This window comes from Acipenser ruthenus, chromosome 5 (genome assembly GCF_902713425.1).
Source record: "Acipenser ruthenus chromosome 5, fAciRut3.2 maternal haplotype, whole genome shotgun sequence".
Taxonomy (NCBI): domain Eukaryota; kingdom Metazoa; phylum Chordata; class Actinopteri; order Acipenseriformes; family Acipenseridae; genus Acipenser; species Acipenser ruthenus.
This window is the reverse complement of record NC_081193.1, coordinates 83,848,348-83,871,241: the sequence shown is the minus strand read 5'-3', so window position 1 is coordinate 83,871,241 and position 22,894 is coordinate 83,848,348. Positions and strand designations below refer to the sequence as shown.

Genomic DNA, 22,894 nt, shown 5'->3' with positions numbered 1-22,894 from the left:
ATTATCTAAGGAGGCTTGGTGGTCCAGTGGTTAAAGAAAGGGTCTTGTTACCAGGAGGTTCCAGGTTCAATTCCAGTCAATGAATCACTGTGTGTGACGCTGAGCAAGTCACTTAACCTCCTTGTGCTTCGTCCTTCGGATGACACGTAAACCCCCAGATAAAAAGAGGTCCTATTGTAGTGACTCTGGTGCAGTTGTGATGCATAATTCATACCCTATTCTCTGCAAGTTGTTTTGGATAAAAGCGTCTGCTAAATTACTTTATAATAACAATAATAATAATAATAATAATAATAATAATAATAATAATAATAATAATAATAATAATAATGTACATCCACAGTATGTACATGTTTGGCATACCATACTGACGGACAGATGCCTCCACAATATAGAGAGACAGACAGACTGCTTACCCCACATCCAAGCCCACGTCTTTGTTCACACTCTAATCTCCTCTGTCCATCTTCAGGGAGCAGTCCAGCTCCACAGCCAGGCGTAGGGCACAGGACTCCTCCCATCTGAAGCACACACTCTTCAGCCCCGTAGCGCTGGTAGCGATTGTACTACATGACAGACAAGAAAAAGAGCCCATAGATTACTGACAAGGCTTAAATGTCCTTCAGTTTGCAATGAAAATGTCTGTTTTCAAACTTTCAAGTTGTCGTTCAAGTCTGCTGTGGGGGTTCTATTTAAATGATCTGAATCATCGTTGAATCTCAATAACGCACCCATCATGAAACTTATAAACATGCTATAATTACAGCTTCAGATTTTCGGTTTTAACCACCCGCCCACCCACCAGACACAGGCTAATTTGGTCTGTGGCAGGTACATTTGATACTTGCATGCTACAGTGGCGGGTATGTTTTTGTACACTTTAAATCAAGCCATCTGGTGTAAACATAACATACTGAGCATCAAAAGAAACGTATCACTATTATAACACATTTATTAAAAAAAATAAATAAGGTATAAATGATGGACATTGATGAAATGTTTTTGGTTTCTTTTTAATCACACAATCAGTCATCCATGACATGCTTGAGTGACTATGACTGAAGCATATGCACTTAATCACCTAATTAGTGAAACAGTTGATTGGACACTGGATATGGAATGATTTCAGCTGCTGAATTGCAAGCTTGAATAAAAGCAATAAAGAAAATCACAGAAAAAAAAACAATATGCTACGTCTGTCAAGAGAGCAGCACGTTCGTGTAATCGGCATGTTGGAGGCTGGCCTAGGGCAGCGTACTGTGGCTCGTCGTCTTGGGTGCTCACAGCCAGTGATTTCAAACCTGGCGAGACGGTATAACTAGATGCACTCTGTCAATGACAGGTCACAAACTGGGAGACCAAGAGTCACAACACCTGCCCAAGATCGACAGATCATTTTGCAGCATCTTCGTGATGTCAATTGTTAAATCAGCACAATAGTCACTGCACCTGCTCTAAAACAGTCTCATTTTTCGATCACATCTAGTTTTTGAATTTTATTCAAATATAAGTGACAGGTTACTTTTGATGCTCAAATAAGTTTCTTTTGATACTCAGTATACATAATGTGGAGACATTTTGAAGGTGTCAAACAACCACTCAAAAGAAAACAGACGGATGAAGAACAACTGTCTAAATCTGGCGAAAAAAAAGTGGTCCACAAGTTCAACGAAAATAGGAGAATTAATGACAGCAGACAAACTAGGGAATGACTCGTTTTCGACAATACCAACCAGAACATGTATTGCTCAGAATGCCGGCTGTATTCACAAGACAAAAACAAAAAAAATCTAATTTGTGGTAGGAACAACTAACATTGGGGATTTCTGCAGCAAAGGCAGCCCCCACAGCATCTACAAAAGCAGGGAAGGCTTTAGCGTCACCCAATGCAGCTTTGGAAAGCTGCAAATAATGTTTAGGACTGTCCATGCAATTAGATAGAATGAGAGGCCTTTCTCAGATTTTGTCTGCATGTGTAAGTATTGCATTTTTATAAATTTGTGCTGTGAACAATGCTGTTGTATAAAGAGTTTTTAGTTCATAATTTGTCATATATTAAATTAATTAATTCACACTTATACTCTGTATATCAACATTAAGTTTGCCCAGCTTAAAAAAAACAAATGTCCCTTCTACAAAAATGAAATATGGAATTGTATTCTGTGTTGGAAGGGGGATTTGGAATTGACATCCTGGAATTGACATCATGTTGTCTCGCTATTTGCATGCGAGAGAGCCAAATGTTCCTATGGCTGCTAGGTAAAAGTACGATTGTCGTGCTTACCATTACTAGGAGGATACAGTGTGTTGCAACTGAAGTTGATGTAGAGTTTTATGACGATGTTCTGAGTTAGAGAACTGAATAAACACGTTGAATGTTCAGAGCCTGAACTGTCTGTTTGTGTCCCTTATTCAAACGCAACACATCCTATTATTGTCTTTGAATTGTAGCCGGTGAAGTTTTCATTTTAATATAGCGTCTGTTGTTTTAAACACAATGTATATTACAAAGTGCCCCAGGTGCAACACATAATAATAATAATAATAATAATAATAATAATAATAATAATAATAATAATAATTACTGTGCTAGGTCAGCCAGGGTGTCCTCGGCTCACCGTGCACCAGCGACCCCTGTGGTCTGGCCGGGCGCCTGCGGGCTTGCCTGTAAGCTGCCCAGAGCTGCGCTGTTCTCTGACGCTGTTGCTCTGACGCTGTTGCTCTGAGGTGGTTGCATGGTAAGCCTGCAGTGTGTAAAGAAGCGGACGGCTGACGCCACAAGCTTCGGAGGACAGCGTGTGTTCGTCTTCGCCCCTCCCGAGTCAGCGCAGGGGTGGTAGCGGTGAGCTGAGCCTCAGATTTTGGTGATTAAGAAATTGATAGCCTTGTGGAGCACTTCAAGCCTATCTTGGGTTCTTCTGGAGTCAACATCAATGAGATACAAGATAAATGGACAGTTCTGAAGTCTAGGATACACCAGCATCAGTGTTCCTCTCTCCTTGACTTGATTGACCTCGGTCTGTGCCTGCCAGCCTCCACCACCGAGTGAGAATGAGGCTTCAACATAATGAAGCTGGTAAAGAGTGACTGGAGATCAAATCTGAAACGTGATACTGTTTCAGACTTGCAGATGGTTCAGCTGATGTCACCTCACAGAAAAGAGTTTGAACCCAACCCTGCAGCTGAGCTGTGGCATGCTGATAGCATCAGAGCCAGAAGACCAGAATGTATGGACAGAAGAGAGTGCTGTGACAAAACAGAAAAAGAACAAGCAGAGATTGTCTTTCTTGGAAGTGAAATTATCTGAACTGTCAAGCTAACAGTCAAGAAGAACCTTAGAAATTAGTCTCACGTTGAAACATGGTTTAATTTTTTTTCCTAACTCTATGACCTGATCAGTGGTCATAATTAATGGAACATTTCCTTTTTACCTCAAAGGCTGTGAATCCTACAACAAATTCAGCCTAGTTACATAGTTCTCAATATATAAGTAGTTTGTACAATTAATGTTCCAATACATTTTGTTACTTGTTTTTGCATTTTCTTTTGTCGTCATCGCCCCCTGGAAAGATGATGGCCGGTAAAATGTCTGTGTGGCCGGTGGATTTTTCCATCCATTAGCCATGGTGGCTAGTGCATGGAAAAGTGAATTTCAAGCCCTGAGTGCATATCCAATAAACACTGGAAAAACACTGGAAATGGTTACTCAATTCACGTTGACTTGACCCCTTTTCCCATTAAATAAATAAATAAAATAACCTACCAAAAAAAAAACAACCTTCCCACCCAGTGCAGTTGGGCAATGCCCCTCCTTCCTGACTTCTCGCATTCATTTGTTCTGAATACTTTAAACCCCCCTACTACTGAGTGGCAGCACATTCCTACATTTCTGTTGGAGGATAGTACACACTTGCGAGGATTTAAAAGAAGATTACAATTAGAAATGAAGGATTGATTTTGCTCACAAGATTTAAAGCTATAGTACAGTTCGATAAGGGGTATTTACACACTCGTGGAATTTAAAACAGAATTACAAATTGTGGCGTAATGTAAACAAAATGCCTAAAAACACACAAAAAACCCCATATGAATATGCCAGTGACCATAAGGGTTTTCGTTGTGGAAGACAGCAAAGGAAATATGGTACAATTAAAGCGTGCAAGTATTGTCAAGTTACTATACAGTACATATTGGGACAGAAAAACCAATGTCCAAGAATTTTGGAAAGTAATCGAAAACAATAATTTCATACAGTATATAAAAAGCGAAAGCCCCGAAAAAAAAAAAAAAAAAAGATTTACATCAAACTCAAAAATAGCTAAAAATATTTGCTGAAATTAATATGGGGGTCAATGAATCAATCACCTCAAGGGTAATTCAGATTTGCCACTGTTGGGATAACCAAATATAGAGACTAAGCATTGCTGTTATAGGCTAAGGTGGTATTAAATGTGCATAATGTTAGTAGAGTCTTGTAATACCAAAAGGCAACCAAACTTATTTGAAAATTACAGAGCATACTTTCAAATTAATATCAATTTGCGTTGCACATGTGTTTAATTGAGCAGTGTTTTCATGACTCTATTTTAGTTGCAGAGTACTATAAATAGTTTCCGGATCTGGTAGAATTTTGCATCTAGTCACTTAATTAACATTGCTTTCCATAATGAGTTTTAATCACCATCATTCATAAACACTGTTATCTTAAATGAGAAATGCCCTTGAAGTTTCTGAAAGCTGATAGAGTACAGAAAAAAAAACCCAACAACTTTACATTTATATGGATTTAATATATTTTTGTATGTGTCTTGTTCCATTTTGTATTGCAGTGTCTGCTGTGTCTGACACTGTGTAGAGAATATGAGGGGGTGCTATACATTTTTAGTTTGTTTTTTTTAAATTGGTTAACACATTTACATTTCAAAGGGTTTCGATTTTCTTCAAGTTTTTTTTAATGAGTTCTATTTTCTTTTGTGTAATAAAAATACACTCACTGCATAGGTGCTATTTTGAATGCCCTTGTCTTGTAAGTGGATTAAAACGGTTTTATATAATCCATTTCTTACCAGTTTAATATCTCATATGTGTATTCTGTGTGGTTCTCAACTGTTGTTTCTGCTTAATCTGCTATGCTTACTATCTAGAGAAAAAAGTATGCTTCTGAAATAATTCAGAAACAACAGCAGAATAGCATACAGAACACACACAATAAGATATTGAAAGGGTAACGAGTATTAGGAACATTCAGATCAAACAGAATATTCCTTTAACTGTAGGCAACAGAACTGGAGCTTCATGTGTCAAAGTATCAGACCTATATGAGCAGCATTAGCCCAAGAAATCACTTTTTTAGCTCCTTTTGCAATATCAGGATCTGTTTTTTTCAATAAAGTGGAAATTATCAAGATGCAGTTATCTGGTGTGCGATGTTGGCATAATGTTTGTGTATTATAAACACAAGACTGTTTTCTAGGTAAGTAAGAATGTTTTCTGGCAGGTCTAGGGATATATGGTAGTTTACCATGGTTTGACCTTGACACAGCTCATTATTTTGTGTGATTTACATACCGATGCGATGGCACTGATTGATACCTCATATTATCTAAGTTGCTATGTTCCGACACGTCAAGAGAAATCCAATTTGTAATCCGCTTTACTTTTTTTATATATTATGTTTGCATTCTCGTTTGATTAATAACAGATTATGTGCATATTTTTGTCATGCTATTTTTGTCTCTACTGAAGTGACTGGCCTCTAAAGCAAATTTTAAGTAACTGGTTTTCATGGAAAAGAAATACATTATACAGTACTCACCCGTTATAACACACCTCGTTATACTGCGGAATCAGTTATAACACGGTAAGGTTGTGGCTCCCATTTGTTCCATAATGCCATTACAGGAGCCCTTTTATACTTGTTATAAGATGGAACACAAATACCATGGTCTTGTAACGATGGCTCCCCACTATAGCGTTATATTATATATATTTTACTTTTAAACTCTCCAATCTCGCTCCCGTTCACTCCTCCGAACACCCATCCCGAGTGCAGACAGCTGAAGGCTTTTATGCAGGTGACCATCTCCCGATTAGCAACAAATTAATCACATAATCAATTCGAGAGATGGCCACCTTCTACACAAGGTTTTTAATTAATCTCGCCTCTGCCAGAAACAAAACAATAACAAAACCCACACCGTCATTATATACAAATAAATAAATCATAATACAAACATAAACACAAAATAATAAACTGCACAGAGGCAGAGGGGTACCCCGTTCTAAAATAAATAAACAAATACCTTTGTGTTTAAATAACAAATCAAAACTAAACAAATGCTTTGCCCTGCACCTTTTTCATGTACAGGGCTCCTGGCCAAACGGTAACCCTAGCCTCCATATTGACTCCAATTATCAAATTCAGACTAACAAACGTCAAGAAATACAGAGTAACATGATTTCATCTAATTAGTAATAAGGTACCTTACTACTAACAACTAATTAAGATTGGGTCATTTTATATGCATTCTGAGACCAAAAAAAAGGTCAAAGGTCAAACTTCAGGGTAACGCATTTTAACAAGACCAATATCTATTTACATATTTGTTATTAACCACATTTTTTGTCTGAAAAAGATGACTGTACATTGAATTTTGTTTTGTGAACTTTACCAAAGACATACCTCATTGGTTTTTGCATAAAAATCTTAGAAACATTTTTGTTTTTAAAAATATATAAATTTGTCTGCTTCTTAGCCTTCTATGGCATACAGAAAAAAAAGTAATATGGTGACCTTTCAATTTTATAGCTTTAAAACATTTATTTACTCTATTCTTTGAAACAAAACAAAAAATGCATGTCTTCTGGCAAAATATTAAGATATAATGAATTATATGCAGTAAAAAGCACTCGTGAGTAAGGGTCAGTCAGCACAGTTTTCAGGAATTCAGAATTGTTGTCTATCTGTGTGCCTCATAGTTACTCTGTGTTTTAAAAGCAGTGTTAGCACATTCAGTCCATCATTTTTGACCACTTTTTACACTTCCATTCAGCACATTTCATGCTGACATCATAGCAGGATTTCTGAGAACTGCCTGCTGTAGAGTGCTGTTATTTCAGTGTGTCTTTTTTTCGCATATACGGTATATGATCGCTCGTTGTGATCAACTCAACTTCCTTTGCTGGTACATGTGTGATCGAGGACGTTCTTCTAGACGGAATGAGGTTTAAAACATTTGGAAGCAAACTTTCCTTTCCCTCTGGGCGCTGGCATCTTCTTCATGTGCGCTGTCAGAACTGCACTATATTATTTATTTACTTTTTTTCCACTAAGAAATTTTAAGGAAGCATTGCCTCCCTTGCCTCCTGTAAGGAGCATCCACTGCTACACAAGCTAAAGAATCCGACAAGGGAAAAGTTAAAGTGACCGTTTCCAAAGTAAAGATTGCACTGTATCTTTCGATGCACTGTAGTGTACATTAATATGAGTATCAGTTCTACAAAGTCAATTTAATGCAAGAATGCTTTTGGTGGGGGGATGCTCTGCCAGGTAGCGGATGTAGCAATTAATAACCTGTCAAAACTGAGAACAAGAACAAAAACATATTCATGCGTCTCTTCTGCGCTTTCCTCCAGCTGGGTCAGTGGAGTCGCAAGATAGTCTCAGCTTCCCTGAAGACAGACAGATCTGTCTCATTAATGACACGCGGCTACTGGCTGTGAACAGTTAACTCACCTGCTCCTCTCCGAGGATTCGGAAATGATGAAGCTCTTTAAGCAGAGAGTCTGGACAGCCGACTAAAGAGAGAAAAAGAGAAAAAAAATATGAAAAAGGACTACTGAGAATAATTGTGTGTGTGTGTGTGTGTTTGTCAGGGTTTCCCCTGGGTTCTAAATTTTTGTAGTCACTAGTGACTAATACTTTCTAAAAACATTAGTCACTCCAGATATTCAGTAGTCACTACTGGCGCACAGCTCAAGTCTTCAAGGGTGTTATGAATCCTGTTTTTTTATGTTATACCTTAAATCACTGTATTGACCAAAACTATTTAATTAAACCATTTTAATAATGCTCTACAGTTTAAATAAATTGGTAATTTACAGCTGTAAAGTTTTAGAACATTAAAACTCAAGAACCAGATTTTTTTGCCCTGAAAAGCTACATACAGACACAGAATGCATTATGAATTACTTATACCATGTATGTCTTTTTACAACAAAAAGAAAAAAAAAACAGTGTTAGAATATTATATACAACCCATGGAAACAGAGTTTTGCAATAAGGCTGAAACTTTGCTGCTTGTTTTCTTTTACTGACGCATGTGAACTTTGTTTGTTCTTTTTTATCTGGTGTTCCGAATCCAAGTCTTCATCTTCTACAACTTGTCGTTCTGTTTGTTCTATTTCACTCTTGCTGAAAAAACGAGTGGATTTTCTTCTGCGACATTTTACAGTATTGGCTAACAGTTTTGTTTTTTAATTCGCGCGCACAAGTTTACCGCAATCATGTATTTATATTGATGATAAAGTTATAGAAAAGAAGGCAAAGAAAAGTTCACTATCCAAGCATCTCTATAGCTGATCTCAATATGAAAATATATTACTGGCATTTTTAAATTATTGGTACAGTACTGATGCTAATTAAAAAATAATAATACAATGCTTAACTAGTATCAGTGTAATGGATGTCCCTGCTTGTTACCACACAAATCACTGATGATGGCAGGGAAATTGGGGAGAGCTTCAGTCGCAAGACATTTTTGGCGTTTTTAAACTTTGATGGTATTTCGTCTTGATCGCCCTTTGCTAGTAATGTACTGGTATTGAGCAAACAATCCATATTTTTTAACTGGATTGAAAGCTAAAAACTCTTACTACACTCACACCAGACGTAACGGCATGTCAAACTAGACCGCATAACAATACTGCGGTTTCTGATTGGCGATACATTCTGTATTTTGAAATGAACCAATAATACTTAAGTTACAATAAACTTTAATCGAGTCATTGAAACAAATAAATATCGACTTGCAGGCATGAACGCACACAGGAAATGAAATGAGTTAAAGACTAGGCTTTTAGTTTTTTTAAATCCCAGACAGACTGCAGTGACCGCCCAACTGTTTATATTACATTTAAACAACAGGGCTTATTTAAAATGTACATATTTAATATGTAAATGAGTCGTGTGTGCACTGAACACTCTGTCACAGCACATCAGTCTGGTGTTAGCGATTAAACGCTGATTGACATTTTTTATTCTTGGCTACCAAGTAAATAGTTTGGACAGTTTTCAAAACAATTGTTGCTTTATTTTTACAACACACGTTGGTGTTGTTGATAATATGATAAACGCGTATATCTGCTTCAGGTTAAACGATAGGCGTGTTACACAGAACACTACAAATAAAATGTCAAATATACACTATGTATTTCGTTGGTTTTGTGGATTTGCTATGTTTTTAACTTATTTTAATACTGCACATAATTATATAGTTTAGAAAATGCTACTTACCAAAACCATGCTGCACGTGAACTGTATTACATAATAATTTCATTTATTCCGATTCCAGTGGTGTTTTCTCAATGCAAGATGTATTGTAGGCATATATACAGTGCCGTTTTATCATGCTCGATAGGCCTACTGGCGAAATGGTCAAGAGACAGTTGCTGCTTAACACATACAGAATAATTTTGGCCCTGAATTTTAGCATTTTTGGTCATAGAAAAGATACATTTCACATATTTTATAACTACCGTCGGCTTTTTTTTTTTGTTAGTTAATGATGCGTTTTCGGTTCACAAATCTTCTGCACACAGTATTTTTAAGCACAACTATAATAACCTATATTTCAGCAGTCACTGCCGAAGCTTATTACATATTCTTCCAGAAGTAATGGTCGGGTGTAACAGGGATACGAGGTTATATTTGCGCCGGGCTATGTTGTCAACAAGACCGATGTTGTTGTCCATGCTTACTGTGAAACTGACTGTAACCAGGGGGGTGCGAGCGCATTCTACTGGACTGGAGAATAAAACACAGGAGTTTAATTATGAAAACGCAAGTGTAAACAAACAAGTAAAAAGATTAGCCTGTCGTCAGACATATCATGGTAATACAACATACATTCATTTACTGCGTATTGGTACTGATTGCGTCTGGTCAGGGAAGGGGGACACACGAGCGAGTTAAGAGAATTTCAGCGGGACATTTTTTATTTCAGCGGGGCATTGGTGCAATGGCGCTAACACTGCGGATGCAAAGGTTTGAGCAGAACTCTCTGTAGTCGTGAAAGCGCAGCAGCAGAAGCTGTCAGGTTGCAAAGAATAATGTGAGGCTGAAAGCTACAGCAGCACCGAGCACAGCCTCATAAAGCGGTCTGGGTTACCATGGTAACTGACACGCGACATTAAACTGAGGCGCTGATTGGCTGACTGCATTTACGTCGCTTACCACGGGATGAGAACGTTACAGAGTCAATGAATCGAGAGGCTGAGGTGCTGATGGTTTAGCAATCCCTTCTTTTGAAGAATGAGATTGTGTGTGACTAACAAAATTGATTTTTTATAGTACAAACAGAAACGATCGTCACTAGTGACGATTCCACATTTTTTTTTGTCGTCACTTTCAAAAAACATTCGCAAATTACGAGAGTGACGAGCGACAGCGAAACCCCTGGTGTGTGTGTGTAGGGGAAAAGAACATTTGTAGTCTGAGAGGTTGCAGGACTACAATTCCCAGAATGCCCAAGGACTGCAAGGGAAATAGGAAGCACCTGAGGCCAATTAAGCTCTGCATAAAGGCAGGAGAAGCCCTGCAGTCAGGGCTGATGGAGAAGCAGCCATATGCAGCTTGTCTGATGGAGTACAAGCCAGCTGCTGAAGAGACTTTTTAAACAACTAGGTACTGTGTTTGTACTTTGTTTGTTTTACTGGTAAACGGCTTAGTCGTCCAGTTGTAGCTAGTGACGGAGGATAAGTTTTAGTTAGCGCTCCAAAGTGGAGTTAGGTTTTGTTTTGTTTCTTTGTTTTTGTTTGTTGTAAATAATAAAGTGCATGTAAAGGTTCTGTGATGGTGTGTTGGGTGGAAAATAATATATTTCCTTATTAAACTCAAAATACCAGGTAAAGGAAGATAAAAAAAAAAGTGCACATCTACTGTACATAAAACAACTGATAACATGCCTGAGTAAAGGACGGGATGAACTACAGGAGGGAAAGGAAATCTTGAATCTAGAACCGTATCTTAAAAAATAAACGGCATTGTACCCATTTTAAAACACAGTCATAGTGACAGCTGCATTGTTAGGGTTTTTAGGGTCAGAAAAGGTATTCTGCACCCTGATTAATGTATTGCATTACTAAATTTATTCTGTCCATCAACAAATAGAAAGCACTATTGTTCAAAAGTTGGTGGCTCAAAGTGATGAATTAAGCCAGTGCAGCAGATAATTAACTGCTTCAATGAGAATATATATAAATATCATTAAATCTGTTCTTTGGTCTGAGTGTGATAACAAAATGAAAGATGTTTGTTAACATGTTCTTTATATAAAACCTGCTGTCAAATTGCAGAGAAATATACACACATGCTTAATGTTTTTGTTAAGCTTTTCCCCACCTTTTTATGATGTTTATAATATGTCTGTGTTTCCTTCATCTCTGCATCTCTTTCATCTTAATCCTAACTGCCTTTCATCTGAGTCTTTGAGGCTGTGACCTGCAGAGCTGAAATGGGGCAGACTCTTTGTATTCTAGAATGAAACGATGTGTAGGATTCATGTACACACACTGCATTTAGCTGAAATCCAGTTAGAGAATAAAACCTCATACATAATTCAGTGATAATTATAAAAATGATCCAAATCTCCTTGATAGCTATTTACCCATTAACAAGTGGTTGTCAATCAAGCAGTAAGTAGATACAGTACTGCTGTTTTTTTTTCTTCTTTTTTATCTAGTAAGGAAGTCATGAATAGGAAGCATTCCTGCAACTAAGGGCATAAAGAGCTGTTATACTTTTATTGAAAATGTTCAGACTACAAGAGCCACATTTTTAACTGTTATTGTCATTACTGTAGATTGTTTAAAATAAATACAATAAAAAACTGGTAACCTTTAGCATTTTGTTTTTTTGTAAGGCCAGCATGATGCTTAATTTTTAACAAGCACTTCACCATTCGATTGCAACATCTAATGACACGGTTAATTAGCACACAAGACAGATGCTTCGGACCAAAAGCTGCCTGTCAAAATGACATCCCAATTAGACTGATATAAATGACTGATTTCTCTCATTTACATCACTAACATTCAAACCCACTCACACAAGCCATTAAAACTTCTCTTTGAAGTAATTTTGTAGCACAGGTTGGATGCGCTAAGCAGGCAATTTCTGTTTCAATTTCAGTTTCTTTCTAAATTTTAAAAGGCCTCATTCAAGATTACTGTATTACATGATAAAGATGGGGTATCACATGACAGATAATTTGGCAATTTCATAGACCGCATGCCAACTTTAACCTAGTAGAAAATACTCTTAGAAATCTCTTATAAGAGTGGCGACTCGTGAACAAATAAAAATCCTAGCATGCAATTCCTTAAGGGTAAAACAAACCCCAATGACCAGTGTGACCAGTTCTAAAAGCACACATCCCCACAGCTCTGACTAGCCTACAGTATAAAGACAGTGCTGGCTATAACTGGCTTTTAGAAAATGGAAACAGCAAACACTGAAGTACATTGATTCTGCTGATACTTCAAGCGAGTCAAAAACAGCAAAGCCAGTAAAATACATGAAACAAGAAAAAAGCAAGCTGTAGATCTTACACAGTTTAGATGTTCTAATTTCTACTGATTTTATTGGCTTTTATTTCAAACATTTTCTTATACAGATTTGTTTCGTAGCAACATAACATACAACATCTTTATACAGTACTTATTTTAACTCCTGTCTCTGTGTACAAGACCCATTCCACCTTTGACTTTACCTACAAAGAACGAGACAGCCCTTACAAACTGATAAGTGGCAACGTGCATAAAGATGAAGTATCTCTCTCTCTCAGACAGGCATAGAAAGAAATGATACTTCAAGGTCTCAATGTTCTCGAAGTACAATTAAAACAGCCTTTTTTTCTTTTTTTTTTAAATACATGTTTTTTTTTTTTAATTTACCCAGCAGAGATCAGCTTTTTGCATGTTATTTGAAAACAACTGTACTAATGCCTCTTTCAACTGTTGTTAATAACTGCTCAAAATGTACCTGGCTCAAGTAATTCTCTTTTGAAGGCATTTAAACCATAAGGGGACATTTCCCCAAAAGCCAGGTCTTTGGAATAATAAGGTCAACATACTGTATTGTATCCCAGTTAAATGTAGTGGGAGGGAGCCAGTACTGAACGCATGTGTGCTGGTCAGCTACTCACCAGTAGGACCCTCTAAGAGGCTAGCTCTGTAAAACTGCTGCTGGTACTACATTTCTGATCTACTTGTTCAATATGTGGCTATGCAAGACAGTTAACACAATATATCTCCTGTTGTCTATTCACAGGAGTCTGAGCATCTGTTACCCATGAGAAGCATTGCACTCCCATCTCTTGGCTAGACATATCAACACATGATTGTTACCCATGGAACAAGCATGATTTAGAATTTCCTTAGAGTGTAGTTGTGGTATAAGCATGCATGCAATATTAGGAGTCCCATTTCAGTGCATTATTCTCTACGTTTTTTCAAAATAAATATTTATTGTTTTGGCTGTTGTTGAATTTGAATACATGGTTTCCTTCTTGTATGTATTTACTATTATTTGTTGTAAAATGTAATTGAATCAACAGTACAGGGGTATTAAGTTTCTACCTAGAGCAATTCAACATAATAAATAAAATCATAACAGCTAACTGAGGGGGAAGAAACTACAAAAGGATTTATTTATTATGCTTATTTTAAAAAATTTTCCACACGATGCCCTTTAAAATGAGCACAATTTATTAATACTAAATAAATCAAGGTTTCTGTCAAACAGAGAAAATCTTTTTTAATGAACATGTTGATATGCTTGTTACAATAAGCAAGATACAGCGGCCCTGTAATAGCAATACTATTATTATTATTATTATTATTATTATTTATTTCTTAGCAGACGCCCTTATCCAGGGCGACTTACAATCGCAAGCAAATACAAATACATTCAAGTGTTACAATATAAGTCATACAATAAGAACAAGAAATACAATAATTCTCAAGTGTGACAAACCACAATTCAATAATACAGCAGATAATAATGAAAGTTACATCAGGATATGATTAAGTACAAAATACTACAGGTTAAACACTTGGCAGATTACAATATTCTGAGGTACAGGATTAAATGCAGTAAAATAGGGGGCAGATAAGACCAAAATAAAGCATATTTAAATGAAGGGTGATAGTGTCCCAGGATACAACAGAGGAGTTCTACAGGTGCTGTTTGAAGAGGTGAGTCTTAAGGAGGCGCCGGAATGTGGTCAGGGACTGGGCAGTCCTGACATCTGTAGGAAGGTCGTTCCACCACTGCGGAGCAAGGGTGGAGAAGGAGCGGGCTCGGGAGGCAGGGGAGCGTAGCGGAGGTAGAGCCAGTCTTCTAGTGCAGGCGGAGCGGAGAGGTCGAGTGGGGGTGTAGGGAGAGATGAGGGTCTGGAGGTAGCTGGGTGCAGTCTGATCAAGGCATCTGTAGGCTAGTACAAGAGTCTTGAACTGGATGCGAGCGGTGATCGGGAGCCAGTGGAGCGAGCAGAGTAGTGGAGTAGCGTGGGCGAAGCGAGGTAGAGAGAACACCATTATGACAGATAGACCAGCAAATAAAAACACACTGAATATGTTGACCTTCTGCTTCCTGAGTTTATCAGTTATTTTGCAGCCTAATGTTAGCGAGGAAACCTTTCTTGAAGGTCACCCTCCCCAGCGACCTTTAAGAGACTGAATCTCAAGAATCACAACCGTTCATTACTGGTCAATAGCTTTGTGACCTGAATTTGTTTGTAGTCAACTACCTACAAATATTAAATTACCACACATCACGATATTCTACTCCCAATCACATGTAAACTCGCATATCACAATATTCTATTCTCAATCACATGTGAAATCACATATCACAATATTCTACTCCCAATCCAGGGTTGTCCCCAGCCCTTTTCATATACACTACCGGTCAAAAGTTTTAGAACACCCCCATTTTTCCAGTTTTTATTGAAATTTAAGCAGTTCAAGTCCAGTGAATAACCTGAAATGGTACAAAGGTAAGCAGTAAACTGCCAGAGGTTAAAAAAAAAGTTTAGGTTACCAAAAACTGAAAAATAATGTAAATTTCAGAGTTATACAAAAAGGCCTTTTTCAGGGAACAAGTAATGGGTTACCAACTTACAGCTGTTCTGCAGCAATGGAAGTAAAAGTAGCCTTGAAAGTTGATGCTAACAATTCCTACAGGTGTCCCAGCTTTTGTTGATTACTTACAAACCCTCTGTCTGTATAAAAGCAGTGTTGGAACAGACTGTGTTACTACACTCTCTTAAGCATTATTTGGACAGTACTGTACTGCAGGAAGTAGTATATTGCTCTCATAATGGCGAGAAAAAGGCAATTAACAAATGAAGACAGACAGACCATTATAACCCTTAAAATTGTAGGTCTTTCCTTTAGAGAAATTGCAAAGAAAGCCAAAGTGTCAGTGAGTACAGTTTCCTACACCATCAAAAGGCACTTGGAAACTGGAGGAAACTCTGACAGGAAGAGGTCTGGCAGACCCAAAGCCACAACAGAATCAGAAAACAAGTTTCTGAGAGTCAACAGCTTGCGTGATAGGCGGCTCACAGGACAACAGCTTCAAGCACAGCTTAACACTGGTCGAAGTAAGCAAATCTCAGTTTCAACTGTGAAGACAAGACTTCGAGCTGCAGGTTTGACAGGTCGAGTGGCAGTAAGAAAGCCATTGCTAAGATGGCAAAATAAGAAAAAGAGGCTTGCCTGGGCCATGAAGCACCGCCAGTGGACTACTGAAGACTGGAAGAAGGTCTTATGGACCGATGAATCAAAATTTGAAATCTTCGGTTCATTACGCAGGGTTTTTGTACGCCGTCGAGTAGGCGAAAGGATGGTTCCTCGGTGTGTGACACCAACTGTCAAACATGGAGGAGGAAGCGTGATGGTCTGGGGCTCTTTTGCTGGATCCAGAGTCGGCGACTTGCACACCGTGATTGGCACCCTGAACCAAAACTGCTACCACAGCATTTTGCAGCGCCATGCAATACCCTCTGGTATACGCCTAGTTGGTCAGGGGTTCATCCTACAGCAAGATAATGACCCAAAACATACCTCCAGACTATGTCAGAACTACCTTAGAAGAAAAGAACAATCAAGCTGGTTTGGGATGAACTGGACAGAAGGGTGAAAGCAAAGCAACCTACAAGTGCAACACATTTGTGGGAACTTCTGCAACAGTGTTGGGAAGAACTTTCCATTGTAGAAAGAATGCCACGAGTGTGTTCGGCTGTTATATCTGCAAAAGGTGGCTACTTTGATGAGTCAAAAATTTAGATTAAATTTTGTTAAACAAAACGATTCCATGATTTCTTTTTTATCTCCAATTGTTTATTTGTTCTATGCTTTAATTTCAGAGTACATTGAGACATTAAACTGCGTAAATTTCAATAAAAACTGGAAAAATGGAGGTGTTCTGAAACTTTTGACCGGTAGTGTGTATATATATATATATATATATATATATATATATATATATATATATATATATATATATATATATATATATATATATATACACACACACACACACAGTGGTTTGCAGAAGTATTAACCCCCCTGCAAAGTTTTCACATTTTGTTGGCACCTGAGCGTACTCCACGACGCTTTCAAATTAGACTTTACATTTAGAATCTACACAAACTACTCCACATTGATAAAGTTAAAAAATGCATATAGAGTACAAGTAAGATTTACAGGAAAAAACATGTGTGTGATTTATAATAAGTTAATACGTCGTGTGAAGGGTGTCTCTTATTGTATAAGAGACATCATCAAGCTTCACTTCGCGGTCCTCTTGCCCAAAATGTACGAGATAACATCTCTTATACAAGAGACACACTTCACACGACGTATTGACTTATATATGAGGGTATTATAGGGTGCTTTTCATTTGAATTACACTCATGATTTATATTCACTTGGGAATAATTAACAATAATTACATAGTTATTAACATGGTAATTATCTGTGATTTTCTATTTCCCAGTATGGTTAGATTATGATTGGGGTGTAGGCTAGGGTTAGGTTAATTAATTAAACAATACAAAATGTGATAACAATTGTAATGACTAGTACTATTATAATGATCTCTTTTAATGAATACCTTTTTGTATGAAAGATATACGTTAAAATGCAAATGTAAGATGTAAACATAAAGACCACAGTGAGTAAATATAATTTTCTGTGAAACTGTAGGAATGAAGCGTTTCCTATTCTCCAACCTCTCTCTTACTGATTCATTGGAGTCCTGATTCCAGAAGATGAGATTATTACTACTTATCACTAGTTATTTCCCCTGCCTAACCTTTATGTCCTTCAGTCAATTTCTTGAATAACAGCTCTTCCAAAAGATTGAGGATTTGGAGCTTTGAAAATAAATGACACATAAGCTTATTACATTATGCCAGGTTTTTCAAATTCAAAACTGATAACAACAAGGTCAAACATATACATATACTGTAGTACCAGGGAGGAATTTAAAGTAGGCTATGTTGCATACGTCAAATACAACCTGGGACAAAAGCAGTGTCTCTTCAGTAGAGACTGACACGGGAATAAAACTTCAGTCCTGTCCCATCCTGTCCTGTCAAAAATGTTCCTGTCCCATCCCATCCCATGAAAGAATCAATCATTTCCAATCCTGTCCCATCCTGTCCTGTCCAAATGTTTCCTGCCCCATCCCGTCCTGTAACTTTTTTTTTTTTTTAATTCCTGTCCCATACTGTCCTGTCAAAAAAAAAAAATTCTGTCCCATCCCATCCCGTGATATACAGAGATCAGCTATTATTTGGAGGTACAGATAACTTTGTGTTCATGTATAAAATTAGGGTTTATAGAGTTTTGCATTAAACACTACCGGTATACTACTAGTAATTTGTTTTCTTAGTTTTATTTTTTTCAAAAAAAAAATACAGTGCAAGCACAGGGTCTTTATAAGCACAATGTGCAATATAATGATGTAATATATAAATTCGGTAATAAAAAAACAAGTGTTTAGAGTTTTGTGCAGCAGTTTCAGTTTCTAAATCAGTTACTAAGCAAGCTGGCTCAGAGATTTTAGTATGTCAACGCCACAATAAACTCTCAGTGAAATACAGTATTACGATCCATTAAATAAATTAAAAAAAAACACATGGTATTGAAATAATATTTCATAAACATTCAGGGAGTTACCATCACTTATTTCTTAATTTATTTATTAAAAATCGCAGTATTATATATACCCCTTCAATGTAGTGCCGTAGCAGATCCTCCAAAATAGTAGCTGCGACGGCCAAATCGTAGCCGTTGGCATCTCTGCATTATTAGGGGTAATATTCATAAAAAACGAAAATGTGCACATCCTTAACATACTGTACATATGTATATATAGTGAGATATGTTAAATACATGCCAGTAGCAATCCACAGTGTTCAGTCATTCTGCTAGTATCAATAATTCATGTACAAATATTGTTAACTAAAGGACTGACATAACTATACAATTATGGGTAATATGAAATATTTTAAGTATCAATCTATGTTAACGTGAGGGTTTTTATTAACCATTACATGTTGCCAAGGCGCTGATTCTCCGTACATCCGGTCCGGCCGCGTTGGTGTTGTCGGAGTCTCTCTCCCCAGTTTGACCCTTCTGATTTGGAGGCATACGGCTCGAATTGATACGGGAGACAATCCCTGTGTTCTCTCTCTACGTCAGATCCATCACTGCATGATTCACATTCATAAGAGGTGTCTGAAACTGATAAAACCAGCCTGCTCTCACTTTCACTGTCGTTGTCAGCCATACTGGCAGATGCAAGGAGCCTGCGGGTATCTCCCTCTGTGACACTACAGTCTCCTGGCCCCAAACCAGGAAATGGAGATCGCCCTCTGTGTATTTCCAGGTATTATTTGATTAATTGTGAGAAGGAGTTAGAACATTTGAGTGCTGAGTGCCGAGTGCTGAGTGCCGGCACTCTGCTACCGGAAATGCCTGAGAGGCCTGCGGTGTCCTGGGACACTACCATGAGTGTGCTGTACTGCGATAAACTCTCTGTATTAATTATTATTATTGCTGTTGTTGCTGACACTGCCGTGAATGGTCTGCAGTGTAGGACACTGTCGTAATAAACTCTCTGTATTAATTATTATTATTGCTGTTGTTGCTGACACTGCCGTGAATGATCTGCAGTGTAGGACACTGTCGTAATAAACTCTCTGTATTCATTATTATTATTGCTGTTGTTGCTGACACTGCCGTGAATGGTCTGCAGTGTAGGACACTGTCGTAATAAACTCTCTGTATTAATTATTATTATTGCTGTTGTTGCTGACACTGCCGTGAATGGTCTGCAGTGTAGGACACTGTCGTAATAAACTCTCTGTATTAATTATTATTATTGCTGTTGTTGCTGACACTGCCGTGAATGGTCTGCAGTGTAGGACACTGTCGTAATAAACTCTCTGTATTCATTATTATTATTGCTGTTGTTGCTGACACTGCCGTGAATGGTCTGCAGTGTAGGACACTGTCGTAATAAACTCTCTGTATTAATTATTATTATTGCTGTTGTTGCTGACACTGCCGTGAATGGTCTGCAGTGTAGGACACTGTCGTAATAAACTCTCTGTATTAATTATTATTATTGCTGTTGTTGCTGACACTGCCGTGAATGGTCTGCAGTGTAGGACACTGTCGTAATAAACTCTCCGTATTAATTATTATTATTGCTGTTGTTCCTGTTGTGATTATTATTATTAATTACATATAGAATTAATTGGGGTGCTATATTGTCAGAATTTAACGTGATAATTATAATTTGCTTCTGGCTTGTACTGCTGTGCTGAGACACTAGCGTGAGTGGCCTGCATTGGGTTCGATTGTACTGTGCGAGTGGCATGTGGTGTCCTGTACTGCGAGAAACTCTTGAGTGTCCTGCATAGGATCCTATCATACTGTGTGAGTGTCCTGCATAGGATCCTATTATACTGTGTGAGTGTCCTGCATTGGGTTCTATTACACTGTGTGAGTGTCCTGCATTGGGTTCTATTACACTGTGTGAGTGTCCTGCATTGGGTTCTATTATACTGTGTGAGTGTCCTGCATTGGGTTCTATTATACTGTGTGAGTGTCCTGCATAGGATGCTGTTATACTGTGCGAGTGTCCTGCACTTGCATTTGTGCTGTGATCAGAATACAGCCCTAAGAGTTTTAGTTTATAGACAATAAGAGTTTAAGATGTTGGTGTTAATAAAAGTTTTTTAAAACATACTTTTCATGTCTTTTCCTTGAGAAACTATATAAAATGGGTAGTACATGAAAAATGATTTAAATCAATGATTTAAAAAACAAACAAACAAGTGATTTAAATCAACTTGATTTAAATCAGCCAACCCTGCATAGAATGCAGTGCAGGACTGTAGTGTTGCAGTAGCATGTTAGGTAAGTAAGGGCCTTTGACTTGGTGCTTGTGTAAACATGACTTGGCAGGGTGTTGTATCAGCTGTGTTTTCTAATAAATTCAAAATATCTGCATGTTAAAACACCAGATTTACTAGCAATGTACTACTTATTGACTACTAATGCCTTACTTTGGGTTAAAAAAAAAAAAAAAAAGTTGAATTACAGAGTTGAATTAATTGTGCCGTAACCATGCATGCTGCATTTTATGATAACTTTTGTTATTCTCATGCACATTGCAATCAAGTTGTTGACATATGTCTTTTGACAACAGTTGGGCCTTTCTGTTTTAATTTGTGGATGTCTTGGAATGCCCTAGAAACCCACCTCCCTGCCCATCTGGAGAAGCCCCTTGTAATTTTTTTATTTTCTATTTTCATTTTTTTATATATATATATATATATTAGTAATGTTTACTGATTATATAACTGTAGGGAAAATAAACTTGCAACAACTTTGATCAAAGCATCATTTGTTTTATTTGGTATACCAAAACAATCCAACTAAATAGTATTAATTGTGTGCTGGAAATCCCAAAGCTCAATGCATTTAATCGTATTAGTTATCAGACAAATATTTGCTGAGACATCCCTAAAGATGCCTGTTGTTAAGTTGCAAATTCCATGCTTATATACATTATCTATTCATCTCTTCCAGGCTTTGTATTACATGTGCCACACATCTCCTGTTGCTAAGCAAACACACAGTTACACATATTTCTTAAGCTGGACTTTCCTTGCACACACACACACAGACAGACCATTAGAACAAACAGTTCAGACCAAGTACAAGGATATTTTTATCCCTACTTCCTCTTTCAATTGCTCTGCAGAGAACAGGCAAGCTCAGTCAAATAGTGTGAGCAAAGTTTATAACAACTGTGAGAAGGTGTAGGGAATTCACTGGGAACAGGAGATAGAAAGTTTATTTGAAACACCACGGGTGTGCACAGTTTTATTGTTCCCAACAGAGGGCGCTCTGATGCCGTAGCCCAAATACCGACAACGGAAAGTGGGCAGATCCCAGAGGTTACCAACGATGGTAGGGATGGACACAGTCGGAGTTCCACTCACAGGTGCTGCAAATAATATTCCACAAACAAAAACAGCCTCTGCTGTCTGGTACGGCTCGGGTTTCACAGATACTTTGCTGATCCCTCACTAACACTCAGGGGGTTGCCCAAGATTCTCCAGCTAAACTGACGACGTCGCACTCGGGTAAGTAATAAAATATTAGGTATGGTCTGCCTTCCTCAGCCGGGCTTGCTTGACCCTTTTCCCGTCCAGACACTAGAGATCTGTGTTTATGTCTGGCACTCCAGGTTTCCGAAACCAGCTCCTGCTATCGTTTTTCCTAGATGGGCAAGAGCAAAGGAACGGCAAAGCGTCACTTTTATTGGTCGAGCGCCCCCCCAAGACCCGTCTCCCGACCACTCAGAAAGAGGGAGATGCGACACACCCTCACCCAATCTCTCTGTATCATTGCCATGATTGACCGGGGGATCCCACAGGGCTCCCGATCACCCCCTGAGGATCATGCCTGCATCTGATAGACAGCACAGGTCTCCCCTACCACACAGCTTAAATAAATAATAATCTTATCTTGGAAATATAAAAGTATTAAAACATTTCAGAGTCCCAAATACCTGTATCAATATACCTCAGTCTACATAAGTTATTTTGCTTATGCTGTAAAGTTAATTTTTACTTTATGTATGTTTTTTAGTACATTTTGAGCTGTACTTTCTGTAAACTTAATATATCCTACTGGGAAATAAGTATACTTTGTAGGCCAACAGCGTTAACTAGCGTATAACTTAAATCATAAGAAAGCTTAAGAAGTATGCACTTCATTATGTTTAAGGAACACATTTAAAAATGTTGAAAGTGAAGTATATTTGAATCTTTCTGTTGACAAACCAGTTAAATTCTCAACTTTTAAAGTAAATACTAGATTAATTAATTTACACCTACTCTATTTATTTATTTTTTTACTAATGCTGCAGACACTACTGTGCTCTTATTGTGAAAGCGTTCGAATAGAACCCTCAAGGTACACAGTTCAAATGTCACTTGAATTGATATTTACAGGACACACTGTCAACACCCTGTTTAGCACAGTACAAGACACTGCCACACTCGCACAGTATAATAGG

General features: G+C 37.7%; 1 protein-coding gene across 2 annotated transcripts in view; it reads right to left on the bottom strand.

The window, feature by feature from the left end:
* prkn (parkin RBR E3 ubiquitin protein ligase) overlaps positions 1-22,894 on the bottom strand; it is a 168,044-nt gene that overhangs the window by 22,907 nt on the left and 122,243 nt on the right. For both annotated transcript variants that reach the window (XM_034005349.3, XM_059024659.1), the window contains exons 8-9: positions 7,736-7,797; positions 417-566 (exon numbers count right to left, since the gene is read on the bottom strand). In XM_034005349.3, coding sequence (XP_033861240.2) covers positions 417-566; positions 7,736-7,797 — 212 coding nt within the window. The remainder of the gene's footprint in view (positions 1-416; positions 567-7,735; positions 7,798-22,894) is intronic.